The sequence below is a fragment of the Hevea brasiliensis genome, unplaced genomic scaffold (assembly GCF_030052815.1).
Source record: "Hevea brasiliensis isolate MT/VB/25A 57/8 unplaced genomic scaffold, ASM3005281v1 Scaf395, whole genome shotgun sequence".
Classification (NCBI taxonomy): domain Eukaryota; kingdom Viridiplantae; phylum Streptophyta; class Magnoliopsida; order Malpighiales; family Euphorbiaceae; genus Hevea; species Hevea brasiliensis.
In genome coordinates, this window is record NW_026614912.1 from 35,557 (window position 1) to 59,341 (window position 23,785).

Here is a 23,785-nt window from a genome sequence, read left to right on the forward strand (position 1 = left end):
TTTTTGTGGTTTGTAATTCAACATACCACCATGATGTTCAGTTCCCATTGGGATTTATTGGAGTCGTGTGAGTCAGCTGCATTTGTTTGCGTCCAAGAGATTGATTCACTTGAAATTGAATGCTTGCAGAATTCATAGAGTCGGCTTATACAATCAGGAATTGGCTTGTGGTTTAATTTGCATAAATTTGATTAATCAGTAAGTACGCGTGGGTCTTCTTTCGCCACGTGACCTGATAGACGCAAAAAGAGTTGGCATGTTTGCACTATGAAAAAGCTGAACTCGAGCTACATGGTGGCATTCCCAGTAATAATTATATTGTTTGATCTTCATTGCATCATCAGGTCAACGGTTATGATGTTTTCCTGTTCATGTACAGTGATACATTGAACAAGTCAGAATGGTGCCTAACTGAGTGCCCTCAGTAGTTAAATCTCCACTAGCCTCTTATTGGTCAATCGAGGGGGCTCTAAGAGAACCTAAGTGGATATGTTACCATATATTTTGTGCCGTAGTTGACATAGTTCTATAAGCTAAAGAATAAGAAAAACATGGCATTGGAGGAGCCTTTCATTACTTGGGTGGTTCTCTTTGTTGTTATGCTTTTGCTTACTTCACAATCGGCAGCAAGGGAGCTGGGACTAGGCTCTTCTAACCCCTTAATGTCTAGTAAGTAAAATATGCTTCTTGGTCTATTATATGTTCAAATAAAATGCATGATGAGCAGTTTTCTTATGGAGAAGAGTATAATATTATTCAATGATAAATGTAAAAGACTGCTTAAAGTTAGGGATTGAGTAGGTTATTTTTGAGTATTGGATTTGGAATTACTAATATAAAATTTGGAATTATGATAAGTTTGATTCATTCCTAATAAGATAAATTCAAATGGTTTGTAATTGGATTTAGAATTAATTTGAATTTAATATTATTTATTATGATTTTGGATTTAGATTTAAATTTTATGTATTGGATATTTATTGCTCAAATTTATTTATATAATAATTAATTAGGCATAAAATATATTTTTATAATAATATTTATAAATTTTGAGGTATTATATTTTAAATAGAATTTAAATAATTTTTTTAGAATTGTGAATTACTGATAAAAATAAATTTGTATATAAAATTTTAATTAAAAATATAATGATATTTGTAGATATCTAATTTTATTGAACTCTAACAAGACGGATTTGTGTATTATATAATCGAGTTTGGTACGGGTTCAAATTTGAAAAATAATACTTGGGATGAGTTCATATCAGATTCAGATTTTCCAAGTTGCCTATCTGTTATCTAAATCCGTTTATATAAATACTTAATTAAATATAAAAAATATATATTTTTTATAATAATATTTATAAATTTTTTTATATTTTATTTTATATAAAATAAAATTTAAATATTTTATGAAATTATTAATTTTTTAAAAAAAAATTATTAATCAAAATAATTTTTTATGTAAAATATTAATTAAATATATAAAATTAAATGGATTTTGATTTTTTTCTAGTAATAATAATTAAGTTTTGTACAAGTTTGAATATCTAAAGAATAAATTTTAATCGGATTTGAAACGGTTTCGAATTTTGATAATATTAATCGAATTTGAGTTAGGGTAAAATGATTTTCGCGATACTCTACTCGTTGCCATTCGGAAGATATTGGATTTTACTAAGTCAATTCCTCTGATTCTTGCGAAGCCATATTAAATTACTTACAATTCCCGCAGCTGAGAGTAGAACTCAATGCATCTGCCAAAAACTTTCTTTAAACTTCATTTTTTTTTAAATTAATTTCAAACAATGCACAAGCACACACACAAGTTACAGGAAAGACTTACTGTGCACACTTACACCTTGAGACAATTGAAAGGCAGTTATACACACACTTATGTACCAAACACACGTTTCTTTAAACTTCATTAATAGCTACACTTTAGCAAATGAAATTGAAATTTGTCAGATAAATAATATAATCCATTCAGTCAGATTGATAATTTGGGTTCATATCTTCATGCAACATTTCAAAGTGCTATTCTCCAATGCTGATTTTGATTCCAACTTAACCCTCCAGGATATGGTGCTAATTAATGCTTGGAAAAGGTAAACGAAGAGCCAAAGTCTTGCCTGGACTGGTTCAGTCGATTAGGTGAAGGTGAAGACTTTGGTAGAGATTATAGGTAAATAAATTATTTAATTAAGAAATTGTCTTTCCAAGTCCCCACAGAACATGCACATATCCATTCACTCACATTGATAATTGGGCTTCATATTTTCATACAAAATTTCAAAGTGTTATTATCCAATGCTGATTTTGATTCCAACTTAACCCTCCAAGATATGGTGCTAATTAATGTTGGTAAAGGTAAACGTAAGGAGCCAAAGTCTTGCCGGGACTTGTTCAATTGATTAGGTGAAGGAACAAGATTATTGGTACCGGTTGTAAAACTCTTCATCTTCTCTTCCGTTTTATTTTATTTAAAAATAATAATAATAATAATAATAATAATAATAATAAAATGAATAAAACAGCTTCTATGAGATGAAACAATTCTTTATATCATTCCAAGTTAAAAATGGTTGATTAAACAGATGCAGATGTGAAATGTGAATCTTTGACAGGTTTGCCTGATATCAATTCAAAGTCGACAACTGCCTCTTTTCAGTTGCCTTCTATAATGTATGGCTTGTAAAACATTGCTGTCAGGCATCGCTGCCTGTCAATTCTTTAGACTGAAGGGCACACTGATTTATCAGGAAAAATGAAGGAAGCTGCATTATGTGCTCACATACAACTGTGTATATTTGGAGTTCTACACATGGTTATGTATGCTAAATAACAAGATAAATATGGCCTTGAAAAAGTTCCTAGTTGCATGGATGCTTCTATTTGCTGTCTTAATTCTGTTAATTTCACAGGCAGCAACAAGGGAACTGGGACGGTTTTCCTCCCTGCATTTTTTGAATCGTAAGTTTGTCATACTTCCTCACAAATTCTTATATATATTGATATAAAACTTCAAATAATGCTTAAGTATATGGAGTTAAAATCCATTGATATAGTGGTCTGTAAGAGCTTTCGCTGGATTAAAGTACGTGCACAATACCCTGGAAATCCAAGAACATTTAACAGATCGCTTAAACGATGTTTCTTTGTTGCAAAATGGAATGGTTAAAATGATCTGAAATTGCACTTTACTGGCACAGACTATTTGAAATTACATAAAAACTTTGGCTAATGCATGCACTGATCTTTCAGATGGAGAGGCCAGGATGCAGCTGGTGGAGCTTAAAGTTGGAGGGGTACCTATAAAATCATCAGATACTCCTTGGGTTGGACGCTACTGACCTCTTAGTGGTTAATGACTATATTATTATCCTCTGTAAGCACCATCACGTTTGATGGAAATCTTATACAAATAATAAGAGCAAGGAAATTGCCATAATAGTTCTGCCAGGTTCTTGGCTTGCCAGGATCAATTTCCTGTTCATTTGAAGAATATAGATACGTAGGCTGCATTATGTCATCTGCTGTTAAAAAAAAGTGTGAGATATTGAATAGAAATAGAAGATGTTATCTGGCAGCCATGAATAAGACATATGATATTTTGAATTGTTTAATTACCTCTAGAAAGTCTACAATGAAATGAGGATAGATTTGAAAATGGAAAAAAAATAATTAGAAGCATGCGATTACTCATAGGTTAGTGATGGTGATGTATCTGCCACAAGTAATAGCGACCTTCTTTTCCTTCACAAAATGCAGCCCAGATCCTTGAATAAGACATAATGAGACTTTTTGGCTGTTTAATTACCCTTCAATGTTATTCATTTTGGGTATCTAAAGGCAGTAGCCTAAAAACTTGACTTTTCTAATAATGGGCACATACCTTAGCCTAAAAGCTTGACTTCAATCACAGCTTGTGCACATTTAAGTTTTCAGGTTCCACTAATACACACACATATAGCTATGCGAGATTTCAAACAGGTAATTATTTTTATTGAGAAAATTAAAGCAAATGATTAGTCTAAATACATTTATGTGGACATTACTATTCACCAATACTTCTAAATGGTGAATCTGACATCCACCATCGAGGGACTTGAAACATTTAATTAATATCTCATTGGACTTGGACCTCATATTGCGTCAACACGTGCCCATATTGGTGGATGCTACTATCAAATGTTGCTAAGATGATGTTTAATCCAAAAAGGCATCCTTAATACAATTATTTATCAATAAAAAGCAGCCATAACACGATTTGACAGAGTTAGTCGGTAATTTGGCAATGAACAGTATCTCCATATTCTTTTTGCCTTCGGGATAATGGTTCAATGAATACCTGAGCATTATGTGAACGCGGACATAGTTTTGTTCCACAAATTTGATAGAAACTAGTATTTGCTGGAGGCAATTAGTAACAAAACGTAAGCCATGCGTGTGCACATAAGATAAATGTCCAGCTACTAGCTAGCGGGAAACGAGAACCTTCTCAGCTATGGCCAACCAAGGGAACTGTATCTCATATGCCCTTTTGGTTTCTTGGATAGTATTACTATCTTCCTGTAAAGCAAGCTTCGCTTTAACAGCAGAGGCTCTGGCCCTCCTCAAGTGGAAAGAAAGCCTTGGAAATCAGTCAATTCTCCAGTCATGGGTACCTTCCCCGGAAGATGCCAATTCCAGTAACACAAATCATTGCGAATGGCGAGGAATAATGTGCAATGATGCAGGAAGTGTTACTGAAATAAATCTTGCATACACAGGCTTGACAGGTACTCTCCAATTCTTAGATTTCTCTTCCTTCCCAAATCTTCTTCGTCTTGATCTTAAAGTAAACCGACTCACAGGCACCATTCCGTCCAACATTGGGTTACTTTCTAAACTCCAATTCCTTGACCTTTCCACCAACTCTCTTAACGGCACTCTGCCTCTTTCTCTTGCCAATCTCACTCAGGTTTATGAGCTTGACGTTTCTCGAAACAATATTACTGGTGTGCTAGACCCGCGCTTGTTCCCTGATGGAACAGGTGCTGCCAAAACTGGCCTTGTTAGCCTAAAAAATTTACTCTTTCAAACTACAGGGCTTGGTGGCAGGATTCCCCAAGAAATAGGAAACCTGAAATATCTGTCTCTTCTAGCGCTAGATGAGAATCATTTTTATGGTCCTATCCCTCGTTCTTTAGGAAATTTGAGTGAGTTATCCGTTATGCGCCTTTCCGGCAATCTCCTTTCTGGGAACATCCCACCAAATTTAGGCAGATTAAGCAAGTTAACTGATTTGCGCTTGTTCACAAACAAATTGTCCGGTTTTGTGCCTCCACAATTGGGCAATCTTTCATCGTTAACCGTTCTTCACCTTTCTGAGAATAACTTCGCTGGCCAATTGCCACAACAAGTGTGCCAAGGTGGAAAGCTAATTAACTTTACAGCTGCCTTCAACAATTTCTCTGGTCCAATCCCATTAAGCCTAAAAAACTGCCATACCTTGTATAGAGTCAGGCTTGAACATAACCATCTCACGGGAGCTCTAGACCAAGATTTTGGAGTGTATCCAAATCTCACTTATATTGACCTAAGTTTCAACAATTTTAGAGGTGAGCTCTCCGCAAAATGGGGAGAATGCCAGAACCTCACAGTTATGAGAATTGCTGGGAATATGCTGAGTGGCAAAATCGCTGTTGAGATTAGTCAACTGAACCGACTAGCAGTGCTTGACCTTTCTTCCAATCAAATTTCCGGAGAGATACCGGTGCAATTCGGAAAATTATCCAAACTGTTGCTTCTAAGCCTGAAAGATAACAGGATTTCAGGTGAGGTGCCAGTGGAAATTGGAGAACTTTCAAGGCTGCAGTCTCTAGACCTCTCTATGAACATGCTGAGTGGACCAATTCCATATCAAATAGGCGACTGCACTAGACTTCAACTGTTAGGCTTGGGCAAGAATAACTTGAACGGGACAATCCCATATCAAATTGGTAATCTTGTAGCTTTACAAGATTTGCTAGATTTGAGCCATAATTTTCTCACTGGAGGATACCTTCTCAGCTTGGGAAGCTTACGAGTTTAGAACGACTGAATATATCTTCCAATAATCTCAGTGGTTCAATTCCTGCTTCTCTCAGCAGCATGTGGAGTTTGATTGATGCCAACTTCTCATACAACAATTTAGAGGGTCCACTTCCTGATAGCAACATCTTCCGTTCATTCCAACCAAGTGCTTATAGCAACAATAAAGACTTATGCAGTGGTCTGGTCCAAGGTCTGAGACCGTGCAACGCCATACCTGAGAGAAAAAGTGATGGGAATAAGAAAAACAGAGTTGTAATTGTTGTTGCTCCGATAGCAGGTGGACTTTTCCTTTCACTTGCATTAGTTGGTGTTCTTGGATTTCTCCGGAGATGGAGATCAAGAAATATGTCAAAAGATAGAAGCAAATCAAGCAGTCGGGAAGATCCATTCTCGATGTGCTATTTCAATGGGAGGATTGTGTATGAAGACATCATTAAAGCCACAAAAAACTTCAATGACTTGTACTGCATTGGAGAGGGGGGAACTGGAAAGGTTTACAAAGTGGAAATGCCAGGTTCTCAAATGTTAGCTGTGAAAAAACTGAATTATCTGGGCAGAGATGGAGAGGTTGAGAGGTTAAAAAGTTTTACCAATGAGGTCGCAGCTTTATCAGAGCTGCGCCATCGTAACATTGTGAAACTCCATGGATTCTGTTCTCGAGGAAGGCATACATTTTTGGTTTATGAGTTCATAAAAATGGGTAGTTTGGCTAATATGCTAAGCAGCGACAAAGGAGCCAAGGAGTTGGATTGGGAAAAGAGGATTAAGGTTATTAAAGGTGTAGCTCATGCTTTAACTTACATGCATCATGATTGTGATCCTCCTGTAGTTCATCGAGACATATCGAGTAAAAATGTCCTATTGAACTCTGAACTTGAAGCGCATGTTTCAGATTTTGGCACTGCCATGTTTTTGAAGCCTGATTCATCTAATTGGACAACCATTGCAGGCACATATGGCTATGTTGCTCCAGGTAAGCTCCAAATCTATATTAATGGTTGCTCTTCTGAATTTTACTCTATTAGGTTGCTTACTTTTTGTGCTTCCAGCAAAATTCCAAGTCCTGTTAACATATACCGTTCATTACTTATTTGCAGAGCTTGCTTACACAGGCGTGGTGAGCGAGAAATGTGATGTTTATAGCTTTGGCGTTCTAACATTAGAAGTTATGATCGGAAAGCATCCAGGGGAACTCATATCCTGTCTACAATCATTGACTAACCGATGCATCCACTTAGAAGATGTGTTAGATGCACGTGTATCGCCTCCCCCAGGCCAACAACTTGCTGATAAATTGTCCTGTATGTTAACTATCGCACTCTCATGTTTGCGAGCCGATCCTCAATCTCGACCATCGATGAGAACTGTATCTCAGCTTCTTGAAATGAAGGCTAGTTCCGATAAGGAAATCTGCTAGGCTGGTCCAATTGGTTGAAGAAACTTGCAATTGGACTGCCACCAGAATTTCTGGCAGGCTTAGAAATTAAACTTGTTAATTTGTATATATCACGTAAATGTCCATCTTTAAATCGCCCCTCGCACTATATTACAAAAATATGCAGTTCTTAAACTTTTTATCATTATTATTATTATTATTATTATTATTGAAAAGCATTAAGCTTCTTTATGTATGATTGTCTGTTAGCCCATCTTCAAATTTCCAGTGAACTCATCTAAAGTCTGTTAGCCCAAAGCTGAGAAGAATCTTTTATTTTTTTTATGGCCTTAAAGATATTCATAAATTTGACATTAAATTTAATCCAAAATTTTAAAGCCATAGATATATGAGTATGTAATACTCATTTACACATCCTTAACTCATTTTATCTCGTTTTGATATAAAAATTTTACATTTACATATTCTCAATAAAGTTTTAATATGGTAATACTGAAATTATTTTTAATATTATGAGAATTTAAATTTAAATTCTAATCAAAATTAATTTTTATTTACAAAAAAAACTCATAATGCATGGAGAAGCCAAGAATGCAACAGCCCAAGCAGGCAGTAAATGAACCCATGTTTATTTTTTGAAAGATAAATAAACCCATGTCATTTATCATGGCTTGGCTTCCACCAATTTGCTAATTTTTGTTGGTACGTAAGAAATTGCTAAAGGAATGGGATTATTGGAATTTAAACCTCCAACTACAAGACAATACTTGATGACTCACCAATCACATTTTGCTGTCTTTTTTTTTTAATAATGTACTCTTACTAATAAATCATAAATTATTTTTTAATAAGGGAGGAAAAGAAAATTTAAATTTAATAAAAATACTTACACAGGTAAATTAGGGTTCCACGCCACATTGGAGTTGTGGACTTCCACGTTTATGAATCAAGTCCACAGTTGTAATGATTTCGCTGATCCACAGTAAAAAGAATTGCATAAAAAAAAAAGCTATACGGCAAATATTCCTACGATAACGTACATAGACCGTCATTGAATACTGTTAATCAACGCGCTCAGCCGAAAATTTTGTCCCTGATTAGGGACCCAATTAAAAAAATATATAATTTATAAAATTAATATGAATTTACGAAAAAATTTTTAAAAATAAAATTTATTAGTTAAAAATTAAATAAAAATTATTATTAATTAAAAAAATTAATAAATATTTAACATTACAAATTATTATATTTACAATATATTAATGACTTAAAATTAAAAAAATTATCTAATTTATCTCGAATTTATTTTTTTTTATAGTTACCATGAAAAATAAATTTAATTAAAATTATAAATTAAATAAAATAAATGATATAAAATTAATTTATAAGTTTTTTTTTTAATTTAAGTATAAGAAAATTATAATGAGGAATAAATTTCAATAATAGCAATACGATTATGAAAAGAAAGTCACTAAAATTTTAAATTAATAAAAAAAATAGACAAAATAAATATACTAGCATTTCATTTGATAATATATCCAGTAATTTAAATTTTAAAAAGAAAATTAGCAATTACAGTAAAATAAAATTAATGATAAAAAATAAACTAAGAAATAATAATATCTTAAATTTTTTTATAAAAAAATTTATATTCCACTATTAGTATCATTTAATTAAAATTTAAAATTTTTATTTTTTGTAAAATTAGTAATACTCTTAAAACTTTTTAAAATATTGAGACAATAACTAATTTTTGAGAAACAATACTATATTATACTTTTAAAAAATTTTAAAATATTTATTAAAATTTTATGAGACTTAATATCTCATAAAACTTATATAATAATAATTAAAAAAATATTAATATTTTAAAAAATTACTATTATACCCTTAAAAAATTTTAAAAACTTCGGGGAGGCCAGCGCTCCTTTGACCCAAGTGTAGCTCCGCCCTCGATGCCAAGAATCGCAGATATATATATATATATATATATTAATTCATAAAAAAGTTTATTTATATTTTAAGGTTATAAATTTCACAAAGAAAATATAAAAATAAAAAATAAATAGAAATAGTTAAATTATAATATTAATTTAATTAATTATTTTAATATATAAAATAATTTAATTATTTATATTAATTAAATTAAATAATAATTTAATTAATATTTTACTCGAATTTAATATTATAATAATTTTTTTTACTTTAAAAAGTAGAAAAAAAATCATAAAACTTAAAATAAGGAGAAACCTGAAATACGCATTTTAAAACTGAAAAAGTAATGAATACTTTGGATTGTGTAGTACTGAATTCACAATTACCCCCTCCTTTTTTTTTTTTTAATTTTTTTAGAGTCAAATTGCCCTGGTGGGAGCAATGTAGGCAAGTCAGGCGCTGCAATCGGAACTGAACAATAGTAGATAAGGGAAAGAATTTCTTAATGTTTTTTTTTTTTGTTAAAGTAAATTACATATTTATTACTCATTTAATTTATAATTAATATATTATTTAAAATTATAATGAGTTTAATAAAAATTATTATATATTTTACTTAAAATTATGATGTGCTAATTTTTTAAGAATATAAATTAAATATTATATATATATATATATATATTAAGGAATATTTATTTTTAATGTTAATAAAAATAACGTGTAAACTGATGAATTGGTCACATTAAGAAGGATTTCATTTTCCTGTTTCACCAACTTCATAATTTCTCTCAAGACTATTCCATTTTCTGTGGAGTTGTTGAAGTAGTAGACTTGAATTTAAGAAAAAAAAAAATAAACCCCAACCTACGGCTATCTGTATGTATGCTAGTTTTCTTTCTTACCGTTAGGGAATTATTCTGTCAATTGTTGAAGATTGAAATGTCAAATCAAATTTATATGTTTCATTAATTTTATTTAATTTATTTTTATTTCTAAAGAATTTGGATTCATTCTTAATTTGAAATTTGAATGTCTTAAGTTCTTAGCTCATGAAAAGTCTTCCTTGCACAATAAACAGTTTAAATTGAAAGCAGGTCTTCATAAGGAGCCTATTAGCGGCTATAAATGTAGAAAAGATGAACTCAATTGGTATATTAAGAAAATGGGTACCAAGATAACTTTGTTTCTCGGGCAGGTTTTCTTGATTTTCATTCTCCTCTTGGCCTCTGCAATGGGAGTAAGGGATCTGCTAGAGTCTTCCAAGCCTCATGTGACTGGTAAGTACCCAAGTCTATTGGTTCCTGAATTAACTCATAATGGTAGCTTTCAGCTTTTGCAGTTTCTCTTTTTACATGGAATTTTAAGTGCACACATATGAAGTTACAGGACGAAATGAAGTATATGATATTTTTCTTCTTCTTCTTGTTGCAGTCAAGGCGATGGATGATCCTTGGGATGGCCACTATAGGACTACGACGCCTCCTGCCGTTCATTAACTTCTTTTAATGCAATCTTCCGGTGGAAAATCCCCTAATTTTAATTTGCAATGCTTAATTAATTAAATAATTATAAGAAAGGAATAATGAAGATCATTTGCTACAATAATTTAATATCTGCAAGTGGATCTGTCGGCTGGAGTTCTTTCCTGGATTCTGCCAAGCTAGCTCCCTCAATTGCTATTGGCGATATCTTCTATCTGCTCGCTGAAGTTCTGATGTGAACCTTGCCTTGTATGGACTTGTAAATTGTTGCTTATTTAGAATAAAAACGAAAATGGATGGTTTATCTAAAACTTTACGACACATGGATTAGCAAAATCCCATTTAATTATTATAATTTCTTTTTCGTTATATCAATAATTTAAAAAAAGAAAATATTTAATAGCTAATAGGATGATAATTACAGTCTCATGATTCATAAAAATAACTGACAACCTAAAGGACCATTAATAAAATAAAATTTTTAGGCAATTATTTAACTATTAAATGTCCCGTTGCCACTTAAATGAATCACTTTTTATTATTATATTTTTATTTATTTATTTATTTTTCTTCTTAATATCAAATTGAAGTTCAACTTAAGATTTAATTGGTTAAACAATAAATAGAAGAAAGTTGGGAATAATTATAATGCTAATCATGGGTATTATTACTAAGCTCTAATCTTATTTATATACTAATTAAATCTATTTTATTAAAGATTGATTACATAAAAAAGAATTTAAATTATTTTATTTTAAATATGAAAATTAATAAAAAAATTAATTAAATTAAATTTTTATAAAATTATAATATTTAAATAGGGTCGTAATATTTTTAAATAGGTTAATTATGAAATTTAAAGAATAAAAAAATAAGAAAATATTAACGATGACGAAGTGAAATTGTGAAAGAAATAAAGTTTTGATTTTGAGTAATTTTCTTAATTTTATATAAAAGATTAAATTGAAAGTTAAAATATAAAATATAAAAGATTTAATTAATCTAATAAAAAAATTATGATTATTAAATTATTGGACTTCTGTAAAAAAAAAATTATCGGACTAAAATTAAGGGATTAATTTAACTTTTTACCTAAAACTTACTTTCTCAAGAACTACTTGCAATCCATAAAACACACCCGCGATTTTGGTTCCCATCCCTAATTCTCTTTCCTTTACCAGCTTTCCTATTCAAGCTTCCATTTTTTGTTTTGAGCTTTCGATTTGGCTCCATCAAATTTCCTAGGCGACAGCGACGGCCGGCGACGATCAGATATTGAATGTCCCGAATTTCCTTTCCTTCCTTGCTTTACCTGCAAGCTTCCGCTTTCTGTTTTGAACGGCTCCCTTAATCTTCTATGGCACAGACAGCCTCACAACATTGACAACCCACTTTCTATTTTGTCTTGATTCGTTTCCCTGAAGCTTTCTCAACTCGAACGACGCCGCCAGTCGGACAATTGAAGCTCCGTGTTTCAGGCACCACTTCCTCCTCCTTCCCTCTTGAAATGCTATTACAATGATTTTGATTTGTTGATTATATAGGATTAATGTGGCTGTGTTCTTCGACTTGATCAGTTGCTTGCTGTTTGAGAGAAAAAAGAAGAAGAAGAAGAAGAAGAAGAATTGATGGGCTTTTCCCACCATTTGATGAATTGCTTGATGCTTGACTAGTGTTTGGGGAGCAAAAGTTGGAGCTACAAAGTAGCTTGGCTCTTACTTGCGATATGTTACGTATTTCTCATTTAGGCACACATTTCTTCATGCCCATCCTATAGGGTGCTGTTTTATGTTTCCTTTAGAACTATACATTTCCCATTTAATATCTTTCAGTTTTTTAAACTGTATATATAGTCTCAAACTCATGTGCTTTCTTTTACAGGTGGATAATAGTTTTCTAGCATGCAAATTAAGAATTGAGGTAAAGTGAACTCTTTTTCGGGAGATGCCCGAGTTCTTTCTGGACACTAATGCTAAAAGGAGCGAAGCTCACAGCTCATGTGGGCAAAGCCCTGCAGTCTTTGCCTAAGAACCCTTATTTCGTTCTTTTTCCATCTGGATTTTTTAGATATTATGGTAATGTTAACTCGAAACATGATGGGGCAATTCATGAAACTGAATGGGAAAGATTACTCAGACCGTTTGACCTCAAAGAGCTTCGAAAATCTTTTAATCAAATCACCCCTTTTCAACTCTGTAAACTGCTTGAATTGCCACTTGATGTATCCACATCAATGGCAATATTCCAATGGGCAGGTGCCCAGAAGGGCTATTGTCACACATTTAAGGTGTACTATGTGTTAATCAAAAAGCTTGGTGAAGCCAAAGAGTTTAAAGTTATAGATAGGTTGTTGTTGCAGATGAAAGAGGAAGGGATTGTTTTTAGAGAGCCCCTCTTCATATGTATTATGAAATCTTATGGGAGAGCTAGTTTGCCTGGTCAAGCTACTAGGCTGTTGTTGGATATGAAATGTGTTTATTCTTGTGAGCCAACATTTAAGTCTTATAATGTTGTGTTGGAGATACTGGTAGCTGGTAACTGCCCTAGTGTTGCATCAAATATTTTTTACGACATGCTGAGTAAGGGTGTATTACCCACTGTTTACACATTTGGGGTGGTGATGAAAGCGCTCTGTATGGTTAATGAAGTTGATAATGCTTGCTCACTGCTTAGAGACATGACAAAATATGGGTGTGTGCCAAATTCTGTGGTCTACCAGACTCTCATACATGCACTTTCGAAAAGAGATAGAGTGAATGAAGCATTGAAATTTCTGGAGGAAATGTTCCTGATGGGATGCATTCCTGATGTTGATACCTTCAATGATGTTATTTATGGATTGTGCAGGCTTAATCGAATTCATGAGGGGGCAAAATTGGTTGACCGCATGCTTGTCCGAGGTTTCACCCCGAATGATATGACTTATGGAGTTCTAATGCATGGGTTGTGTAGAGCGGCACAAGTAGATGAAGCCCAGGTGTTGTTGAACAAAATCCCTGTTCCAAATGCAGTGCACTTCAATATCGTGATTAATGGATATGTAAAGAGTGGCCGCTTGGATGAAGCTAAGGGTTTTTTGTATGATAAGATGTTAAAGGATGGATGTAGGCCTGATCTTTTCACATTTAACATACTGATACATGGGTTTTGCAAGAAGGGGCTTATGGGTTCAGCTCTTGAATTGGTTGATGAGATGGCTGTCAGTGGTTGCAAGCCCAATGTAATGACATACACTATTTTGCTTGATGGGTTCTGTAAGAAAGGTCAATTAGATGAAGTTGGTCATGTTTTAAATGAGATGTCAGCTAAGGGACTTGGTTTGAGTTTAGAGGGATACAACACCCTAATATGTGCTTTATGCAAGGGTGGGAAGGTTCATGAAGCTTTGGAGATGCTTGGTGAAATGTCAAGCAAAGGATGTAAGCCTGACATATTTACATTTAATACTCTAATATTTGGTTTATGCAAGGTTGATGAGATGGAGGAAGCCTTAGGACTCTATCGTGATATGTTATTGGAGGGTGTTATTGCCAATACTGTAACTTTCAACACATTGATTCATGCCTTTTTGAGGAGAGGTGCAATTCAAGAAGCACTTAAGCTTGTAAATGATATGTTATTCAGAGGATGCCCTCTTGATAAAATCACTTACAATGGCCTAATAAAAGCATTCTGCAAAGCTGGGGCCATTAAGAAAGGATTGGGATTGTTTGAAGAAATGATCAGGAAGGATCTAATTCCCAGTAATATCTCATGCAATATATTGATCAATGGCCTTTGTAGAGTTGGCAAAGTACGTAATGCACTTGAGCTTCTAAGGGATATGATTCATCGAGGTTTGGCACCTGACATTGTCAGCTACAACAGCCTGATTAATGGTTTATGCAAGATGGGGAACATTCGGGAGGCTGTCAATCTCTTTGACAAATTGCAGGTTGAAGGAATACAACCTGATGCTATTACTTATAACACTTTGATTTGTTGGCATTGCAGAGATGGAATGTTTGACGATGCATGTTTACTCCTCCATCAAAGTGTCAAGAATGACTTTGTACCTAATGATGTAACATGGTATATTTTGGTCAGCAATTTTTTTAAAAAAAGTGGCAATGAGAGTAAAACTTCATCCTATTCTCAGTTTTAATTCACTGGAAGGGAGCTTCTGATCTTGGAAGACGAATTTGCTTAGGCATCGTTAATTGATCCCTTCCAGCTGCATCCAAATGGAAAATATTGTTCGTTGCAATTTCACACAATATGAGCTGCCTGATCCTTCTACTCCTTGCTACTTAATGGTCAGTAGTTGGTGATTTGCATTTCTTTTTTTTGGATTTTACATTAATGTTGATTTGCTAACTTTCATTTACCTTTTGCAGATTGGTCTACTACAGGAGATGAGTGTATCACCATGTGTTTACGAAAGGTTGGTGCTGCTCTAAAAGCTGAGTAGTTGAAGTTGAACATAGATGATGAGTATCTGAAGTTAATCCTGGTTTGTAGATGAACTGAATATGGATATCAAGAGGGCCTTTCTGAAATCTGGATTACCATTGGTTCAATATTCATAGGGGTGCTGTCCAGCCAAGTCAAATCAATACAATGTACTACTACTCCTCTAACTTGATTTGATTAGAAAACTCAACTCAAGCTTGATCTAATCCTGTATTCCTATCTTTTCATGTTCATTCACAACTCGGTTGGACACACAAACTAAACTCAATTGCTATTAAAGTTATTGATCTTGAATTAAGGCTTGAGTTGAAACTTAATATCATAAATTATTATTTAAATAGTATAGTATAAAATATATTTGAAATGCTAGATTAGGCTCCCGAACTACTTTGGTCGAGCATTATCATACTTAAATTTGGCTTAACTTGCTACTCGTGTTTGAACTCCACTCGGTGAATATGTTTGCTAGCTAAGTCTGAGTAGTTTGTCTCAATTACACTTAAATTTTCTTCTATTTTGTTCCCCTTTCACTGTTTTTTTTTTTATTATTTATATTTTATTTTATTTTTTTTCGTGTGCGAGCTACTGGTTAGATTTGTTGACTCTTACTTCGTCCTTGTGTTATTTCTTCATTGTTCGTTTGTTTTCTTCATGGTATAACTGATATTTTCTTTTAATTCTGCAGACAAGGGCACAAGGCACCGGGGAATTTCGTTCTTTTCGGTATTCATCCAGTAACGGAATGAAGCAGTGGAGCTTGGTGCCTGGTACAACGTAATGTATCAACTCTCTTGTGCTGTATATAAGAATGCAGGCAATAATGTATGTACGGAAACAGCGTCTCCTTTTTTTTTTTTTTTTTTTTTTTGGCATTAAGAGGAGTAGATTTCAAGATGGTTCCAAACTATTCCAATTTGAAATGTGGAATTGATAACTTTTATGTTCAATTTAGCCCTAAAAATAAGAAAATAAAAAAATTAATTTCTTAATTTTTAGATTTAAATCAAGAAATTAAGAAATTGAACTCTTTTTTTTTTATTTAAATCAAGAAAATTAGTACATGAATTTTAATTTTTGAGATAAATTGAGTTTAAATGAAAAATTTTTGATCAATTTGAATAAAAAATTAAAAATAGATTAAATCGAATTTTTTCAATAAATCTAATAGGTATATAAATATACAGATAAAATTAAACATTTTATTTTTTATTATTATTTTTTAATCTGTTTGCATCTTTTTAATTATTTCCAAGGGAAGGTGGAAAGGGGATCAAGTTACACTGCTACATAATCGGGTCTTTAGCCGGCTTTGACAACCTTTTTAATCAATGGATTACTGTCATATTTTGTGGGAATGGGTAGCTTTTTGTGAATTAATGTTCTATCAATGCAACAGTTAAACTCTATGAATGCCTTAGTTAACAGGCCTCGCTCAAGGGGTTTCTGATAACCTTTTCATTTTTTTAATTTGACTTGATTTCTTTAGAAAAGAAATATAAAAATGGCTTGATTCTTTGCATGTCGAGACAAATTTTATTTTAAGTTCAAAGTCAACAAATATTTAGGCATATTTAATTATTAATTAGAAATCTGAAAAATGGCAATGCACAATGAAAAGGTTATAGTGCTTTAGGATCGCATATCAATTATGGATGAAATGTGTGAGTGGCTTATATAGAAATATTAAAATTATCAAAGTTTTAACAGCAGTTCATTCTCATCGCTGAATTATTTTTGTCTTTTCTATCCAGGTAAAAAAAAAAAAAAATGTGGTGACACTGCATCTAAACTGGTAGCTGGTGAAGAGACATTTCTTGCCTTTCCTTGAACCAAAATATTGATAGTTCGATAGCTAGCTAGCATTTTCATGTAATACCCTAACATATATATGTGTCTTGACCCTATAGGATAAATAATATAAACAGCAATTAATGTATATCTTATATGTATGATCTACTTAACAGAATCAATATCTATACATAATAAAAATTGTTATCATGCACATATATAGTTTCCAAGTATTGGCCTAGGGAAGAGAGGAGAATCTAGAAAAAATTCGATACAATCTTCTTTGGTTGTAGTTGTAGAAACATATATTTTAGATGTGTGTTGTTACTTTGTGGATTATGGAAACTTGGTGATAGAGTATCTGGTGCACTGGCCAGTGAAGCTGAAGCCCGGGGTTTGTGATCCTGTGCATGTGCCCAACGAAGATGACTTTGAGGTTGAATCCACACGGGCTGGAACGGGGAGATCCTTTTGGGAACGTGTAGTTGCATAAGTGTCAGCGACTTCTCTAGCAATGAGATCGTAAAGTTATTGGATTTTGCTTCGGTACTGTTGTGCTGCAGAAATTGGTTTCAGATAAAATATTTGTGCTTTTTATAAGGTTTAAATAAATTTTTTATTAAATTAATTTTTGAGATAAAGTTAAACGCTGTTATATTATATATGATATTTTGTTTTTACACAATAGTTTTTATTAAGAAAATTATATAATTTTATTTTTAACAAAATAGAAATTCGATACAAAAAAATGCTAATTAATAAAGCCAGTGTTAATATGAATTTACATCACTAATTAAAAAAAAAATATTTGTTAGATTAAAGTAGTGACAAACTTCTTTTTTAGAAAGTGTTTAATATTTTGATACGAGATTAATAAGGGGTAATTGTTATCTTTATAACTTTTAACTGTTTGTTAATATTATTTGAGTACTAAATTAACTTTTTTTGCCTTCCCATCAGGTTAAATGTTAATATTTGAAAGTTTAGATTAATAATTATCCTTATTAAGAGTAAAATTTATAAAGGTAACATTTAATTTTTAATTTTTTAACTTTTAACCGAATACACTTTAAAGTTTAATATACGATTTTTTTTTTCTTTAATTTAACTTTTAGTGAAACTCAAACTACGTGGCATATGACAAATGGATATATCACGAATCGATGGAAGTAAGTCAAGCACTAAAGGGTAAGCACCCGTTCACCACTTGGTGGGCCTGGAAATTCATGGAAACAAGTGTGTGGCTGAAAGCCCAATCGTAAAATCCATTGCTCTTAAACACAGCACCGCTTCATCTCAGGCAATGAAAATCACGTTACTACCTGTATCATCTATCTACTAAGTCCAAAGATCAAGCCAATTCAATTTAGCCAATTGAGCTTTAAAACATCTTTAAGTAACGATAGAGCCCGACCTTTTAAGGTATTTTTTCAGGTTGTGGGGCCTATCCAAAGGGGCTAGCAGCATTGTAAAGAGCTTCAATCAGAAACATGGAGGCCTGAGATCTCTAATTGGACGATCAAGATTTTGTCGGCATTGACAAATTGGAGGTAAGGAAGATCATGAAAGGAGAGGTTTATGTTAAAGAGACAACAAGTCTATACAAGACAATTGAAGATCTTTGGGACGATGAAATTTGCACTTATTACGTTCCACTACCTATTTGGCAATTTCCCATTGTCAATCAACCAAATACCAAGGATTCGTCTGTACCTTTCACCTTCATATAACTCCTTTCTTCTCATCTTTTATCGTATCTGAATCGCAAATTATGCAAGACTGCTGTTCTAGTGTCGCATAATACCACAAAGAAGAAAATGTTTGCACCCCAGTGTCACCTTTGTTGAAAGAAAACATTCCCCTGTATGCTAGACTGATTGCATTATAGAACATGTCTTTCTCAAATTTCTAAAATCACTGGAATGTAGCATCCTTTTCCTTTGCTATAATTGTACAAATAACATTTATTATTTTATTCTGTCTATAAAAGGTTTCTTTTGTATTTCCCACATACCATACAGGAGTTTAATCCACAAGAAAGCTTCATATTTCTCAGTAAAATGGAAAGGAGAAAAAGAAAAGAACAAAGCTAGAAGAAGTTAACGTGCCAGCATCAGACACGCTTGCCAGGAAAGCATGAAAGCACAATTTCTCTGTAAAGACTGGAAATAGACGGGCAAAAATCATTTCAAAATTGCTGACATGTTATTGTTGTAATCAGCTTTTATAAAGTTACAAATGTATGGTGAATATAAAGTATACATCAGCCATGAAAGAACAGCATATCACTTACTGAACCCTCCACCTATGCCCAGGAGTTAGCACTATCACTAATATATTTCATTGATAACACGAATGATCTGCTGGGAAATTTCCAAAGCCCAAAATTTGGTCCATCAGATTGGACAATTGAATTACGGAAAAATGCAAGTTCTGCAATTGCAAGAAGCTGAAATTGGTTAGTCTGATGAACAGTGGTAGAACTCCACATCCAACATACTAAAAACTCAGTTGCATTTAAATTTACAGTAACTTTTTATACCTACATGAATTGCTGAAAGGTTCAGTCCTTACCTGCCACTGCTGAAGCAAACATTTGCATCTGATCTAATTTTCAGCTGGCTGTCTACCAATTTCTTTGGACACTGATGAAATGCCTTGCTCAATGCACTGGATAGTGACAGGAAAGAAGGGTATTTAGAAAAACAGGATAAGAAGCTCACGATGAAACCAAAAGAAAATCTACAGCTGATATGATAAGAAACCGGTATAGAGGCTTAACTGCATCAGAAGAAACTCAGTAAACAATAGTCTTAAAAGAAGGTTAACTCGAGTATATGAAGCAAAATAAAGATAAAGAATACAATGAACAGAGACAAATATTTCCTGAGTTGGCAAATCCATCTACCCATATTTTTAGCAAAATAGTTTAACTTGAGAACATGACATAGGAGAGAAAAGAAGAGAGAACAGAGAGTATCAATTAGCAAGGTGAGAAATAAAGAAATTAGAAAGAAGGGAGAAAGGAAAAGAACTATTGGAAGAGACAAGCAAGAAAGCCTTTGTCTCATTCCTGCTGCAGCACTTCCAATCTATGATGCTTGTCAGTGCAAAAGAAATAATATGACTACGAACCAGCCATTGGACTCCAAGGCAACTAAGTTGCGGGGTATCAAGTATCACCGAAGTCAGTGGCCAGCAAAATTTATAATATGACAACATTTATTAGAAAAAGTATACCTGAAGAAGATTTCCATGCTGCCAATCAAGTGTTTGAGGGAATGTTGTCGCTGACATATTGGCAACAGTCAGACCCTGTTCCCCAGAAAAAAAGGGAAAATTTTAAGAGAGAAATAGAATTATAGGTTAAAAAGTACCTTTATTTCTTTCAAGCAACTAAATAAAAAGTGGAAATTTGGAATGAAATGCAATGGTATGATACAAGTACTCCTACAATTATAAAAAAGTGAAGCAGCCCTTGGAATAGGAACATATACAACCCTGTAATTTCTTTTTAGAATTTACTTGTTAGATTGATTTCTTTCTTGTAAAAAATAAATAGCTTTAGAAATAACAGCAAATTTTGACATAATATGATAAATCCAAATGGTGTGTAATTGGATATGGAATTAATTAGAATTTAATATTATTTACGATGGATTTGGATTAAATTTAAATTTTATGTATCAGATACTTATTACTTGAATTTATTTATATAATAATTAATTAGATATATAATATATTTTTATAATAATATTATAAATTTTGAGGTATTATATTTTAAATAGAAATTAAATAATTTTTTTAGAATTGTTAAACTTTTAAAATGTAAATTATTAATAAAATATAAAATTTTAAATAAAAATATAATGGTATTTGAATAATGATAATTGGGTTTATGATGAATATGTATAATTTAAAATGAATTTTAATTAAATTGAATATGGTTTCAAATATTGAATTTATTAATAAAATTTAAATTCAGATAAAATTATTTTTGTGAGTATTCTATTGGTTGTTATTCCTCTTTTTCGTAGACATTAACAATAGTGCGTAGCATCACAACAGCTATTAATTAGTGTAATTATACAGGATATTCTGTTGATGGCATGTTCATACACATTTTATATATGAAAATAAAATGAAGCCAAATTATATCATGCATGAAAGGGTCCTAATGCAACCAAGATCAATGATTTTGGCAGATGATAATAACACCACCTTGCATTTTACGAGTCTGCAGAATTTGGCTAAACTCATTTAATTTAAAACTTTCATATAATTTGATTTAATTTAATTTATAATTTTAAGAAATTTAATCTATTTAGCTCTATTCAATTATAAAAAAAATGATAGAGCTAAATTAAATAATGTATTTTTTTAATTAATTCTTGTTAAGTCTTGAATTAATGTTAAAATATGAAACATAACTGAAATTGAATTTTAAAATGAGTTCAAATTACGTAAAAAAAAAGATATATACTCCAAATTGATAAATCAATTAAAATTGAATAAAATTAATTTAGTTCAATTTAATTTATTAAAAATTTTAATTTAGATTCAATTTTTTTACTCTATTTAATTTAATTTATTAAAAATATTTATTAATTTAATTTTTAATGTTTTTAAACTAAATCAAATTAAACCAATTAATGCCTACCCCACTTGCATTGATGGTTGAGTTGGTTTTGGATGCATTGAGGATCCGAGCCTTATTGGTCTTAATATAATTCTAGGGTAGTAGTTGCTTGGGCTTTTCAATGTAATGTGAGCCTTATTGGAGCCCAATGGGCTTTCGTTATCATTAAAACTGCTTTTGTTATTTTTTTTTATTATTTTATACTCTAAACAATAAGATGTTGTTTTATAGTGTTTATTAATACAATAATATTTATTTGTTAAAAATAAACATAAATATCCCAAAATGGACACTACAATAAAAACCTTTTGAGAAGTGTAGTCATGTTTATTTTATTTATTTTATTTTAAAAAATAAGTCAGTTTATTTTCTCCTAGCATGGAAGAAAAGCAACCACCTGCATCATTACTCTACTCAGCTCCAAGGGCAGCCCCGCACAACACTAACATACATCCTTAACAATAAGTTACTTCATTATCTAAAAAATAAAAAAAAATTCAGGGTCTACCATTAACTAAATCATTTAATATTAATAAAAAAAATGACACATAGCAATATTTAATGACATATTTATAAAATTTATTTGGGCATGAGTGTTTAATGGCATTTTTTCTATAAAATTTGTAAAAGCAAAGGGTAGTGGTAACCTTATAATTAATATCAAATCAAAGGGCATGAGTTTAAGGAATATGTTACGTTCAAGCTAAAAATGCGAAAAGTCATTAAGCACACTACTAGTAAGGAAGAATCAGCATAGCGCCATTACTGCGGGCCACCATGGGCTGTAGCGCTGCTGGCAAAGTGCCTCGGTCATCCTCCCTAATGCAATTAGATTTGCACTTAACGCTTGTATGAAATGAAAGGTTTTGATAATAATTGTTATGATTTTATCAAAATGTCAAGTCCTGTCTTAAAGTGCTACGTTTATGTGTCTCTATTTTTAATAAAAAAAATTAATGCGAAATTGCCCAATAACTTAGCAACGTCTCCATGGTAGCCAACATCATCCTGAAGGACGCCAGCAGCCTAACCTGCATTTGACAAGCCCTCTCGTGCAGTCGGCAACCAGAAGACATCAACCCTGTTGCCAACTCCTTGAACACCATGGTTGTACTCTACGAAAACTAGATCTTTCTTTTTAAAAAAATTGTAATAAAAGGTGTGGTACAATTACATTAATAGCTGGTGCGAAGATAGGAAGATTCAAAGATTGGAACGGAATTATTCAAAGGAAAGAAATATGAAATTCTTATTTAGACTGGGTTTACATATTTAATAGATTTAGACAAGAAAAATGCAAATATTAATACAATTCCACAGATTCATTCTTGCGAAACCATATTCAATTACTTTTCCATTCAGTCAGATTGATAATTTGAGTTCATATCTTCACGCAAAATGCCAAAGTGCTATTCTCCAATGCTGATTTTGATTCCAACTTAACCTCCAGGATACGGTGCTAATTAATGCTTTGAAAGGTAAACGTAAAGAGCCAAAGTCTTGCCTGGACTGTCTCAATCGATTAGGTGAAGGTGGAGACTTGGTAGAGATTATAGGTAAATATATTATTTAATTCAGAAATCGTCTTTCCAAGTCCCCAAAAAAATTTGACGAACGTGCACATATCCATTCACTCACATTGATAATTTTGGGTTCATGTTTTCATACAAAATTTAGAACTGTCATTATCCAATGCTGAATTTGGTTCAAACTTAACCCTCCAAGATTTGGTGCTAATTAATGTTGGTAAAGGTAAATGTAAGGAGCCAAAGTCTTGCCAGGACTGGTTCAATTGATTAGGTGAAAGTGGAGACTTGGAACGAGATTATAGGTACCGGTTGTAACGCTCTTCTTTTTCTCTTCAGTTTTTTTTTTTTATTTTATTTATTTTTTTTTTAAATAAAATGAATAAAACATCTTCTATGAGATGAAACCATTCCTTGTATCATTCCACGGCAACAATGGCTGATTGAACAGATCTTTGACAGGTTTGCCTGATTTCAATTCAAAGTCGAGA

At 32.2% G+C, this 23,785-nt stretch overlaps 1 protein-coding gene, 1 long non-coding RNA gene and 1 pseudogene across 3 annotated transcripts; all 3 read left to right on the top strand.

The window, feature by feature from the left end:
• Nucleotides 1-4,506: 4,506 nt before the first annotated feature.
• LOC110636035 (MDIS1-interacting receptor like kinase 2-like) lies at nucleotides 4,507-7,655 on the top strand (annotated as a pseudogene).
• Nucleotides 7,656-10,446: 2,791 nt separating this feature from the next.
• On the top strand, nucleotides 10,447-11,208 carry LOC110636038 (uncharacterized). Its single transcript, XR_002491284.2, has 2 exons — nucleotides 10,447-10,685; nucleotides 10,840-11,208. It is a non-coding gene; the product is annotated as an uncharacterized LOC110636038 (long non-coding RNA).
• Nucleotides 11,209-12,107: 899 nt separating this feature from the next.
• LOC131168917 (pentatricopeptide repeat-containing protein At5g64320, mitochondrial-like) lies at nucleotides 12,108-15,973 on the top strand. 2 transcript variants are annotated; one of them, XM_058142258.1, is made up of 2 exons: nucleotides 12,108-12,367; nucleotides 12,771-15,973. In XM_058142258.1, the coding sequence occupies exon 2, from the start codon at nucleotides 12,859-12,861 to the stop codon at nucleotides 15,031-15,033; it is 2,175 nt and encodes a 724-aa protein (XP_057998241.1). In that variant the 5' UTR covers nucleotides 12,108-12,367; nucleotides 12,771-12,858; the 3' UTR covers nucleotides 15,034-15,973. The 2 variants fall into 2 exon arrangements, with proteins under 2 accessions (XP_057998241.1, XP_057998242.1); XM_058142259.1 differs by lacking the exon at nucleotides 12,108-12,367 and adding an exon at nucleotides 12,515-12,667.
• Nucleotides 15,974-23,785: the final 7,812 nt, after the last annotated feature.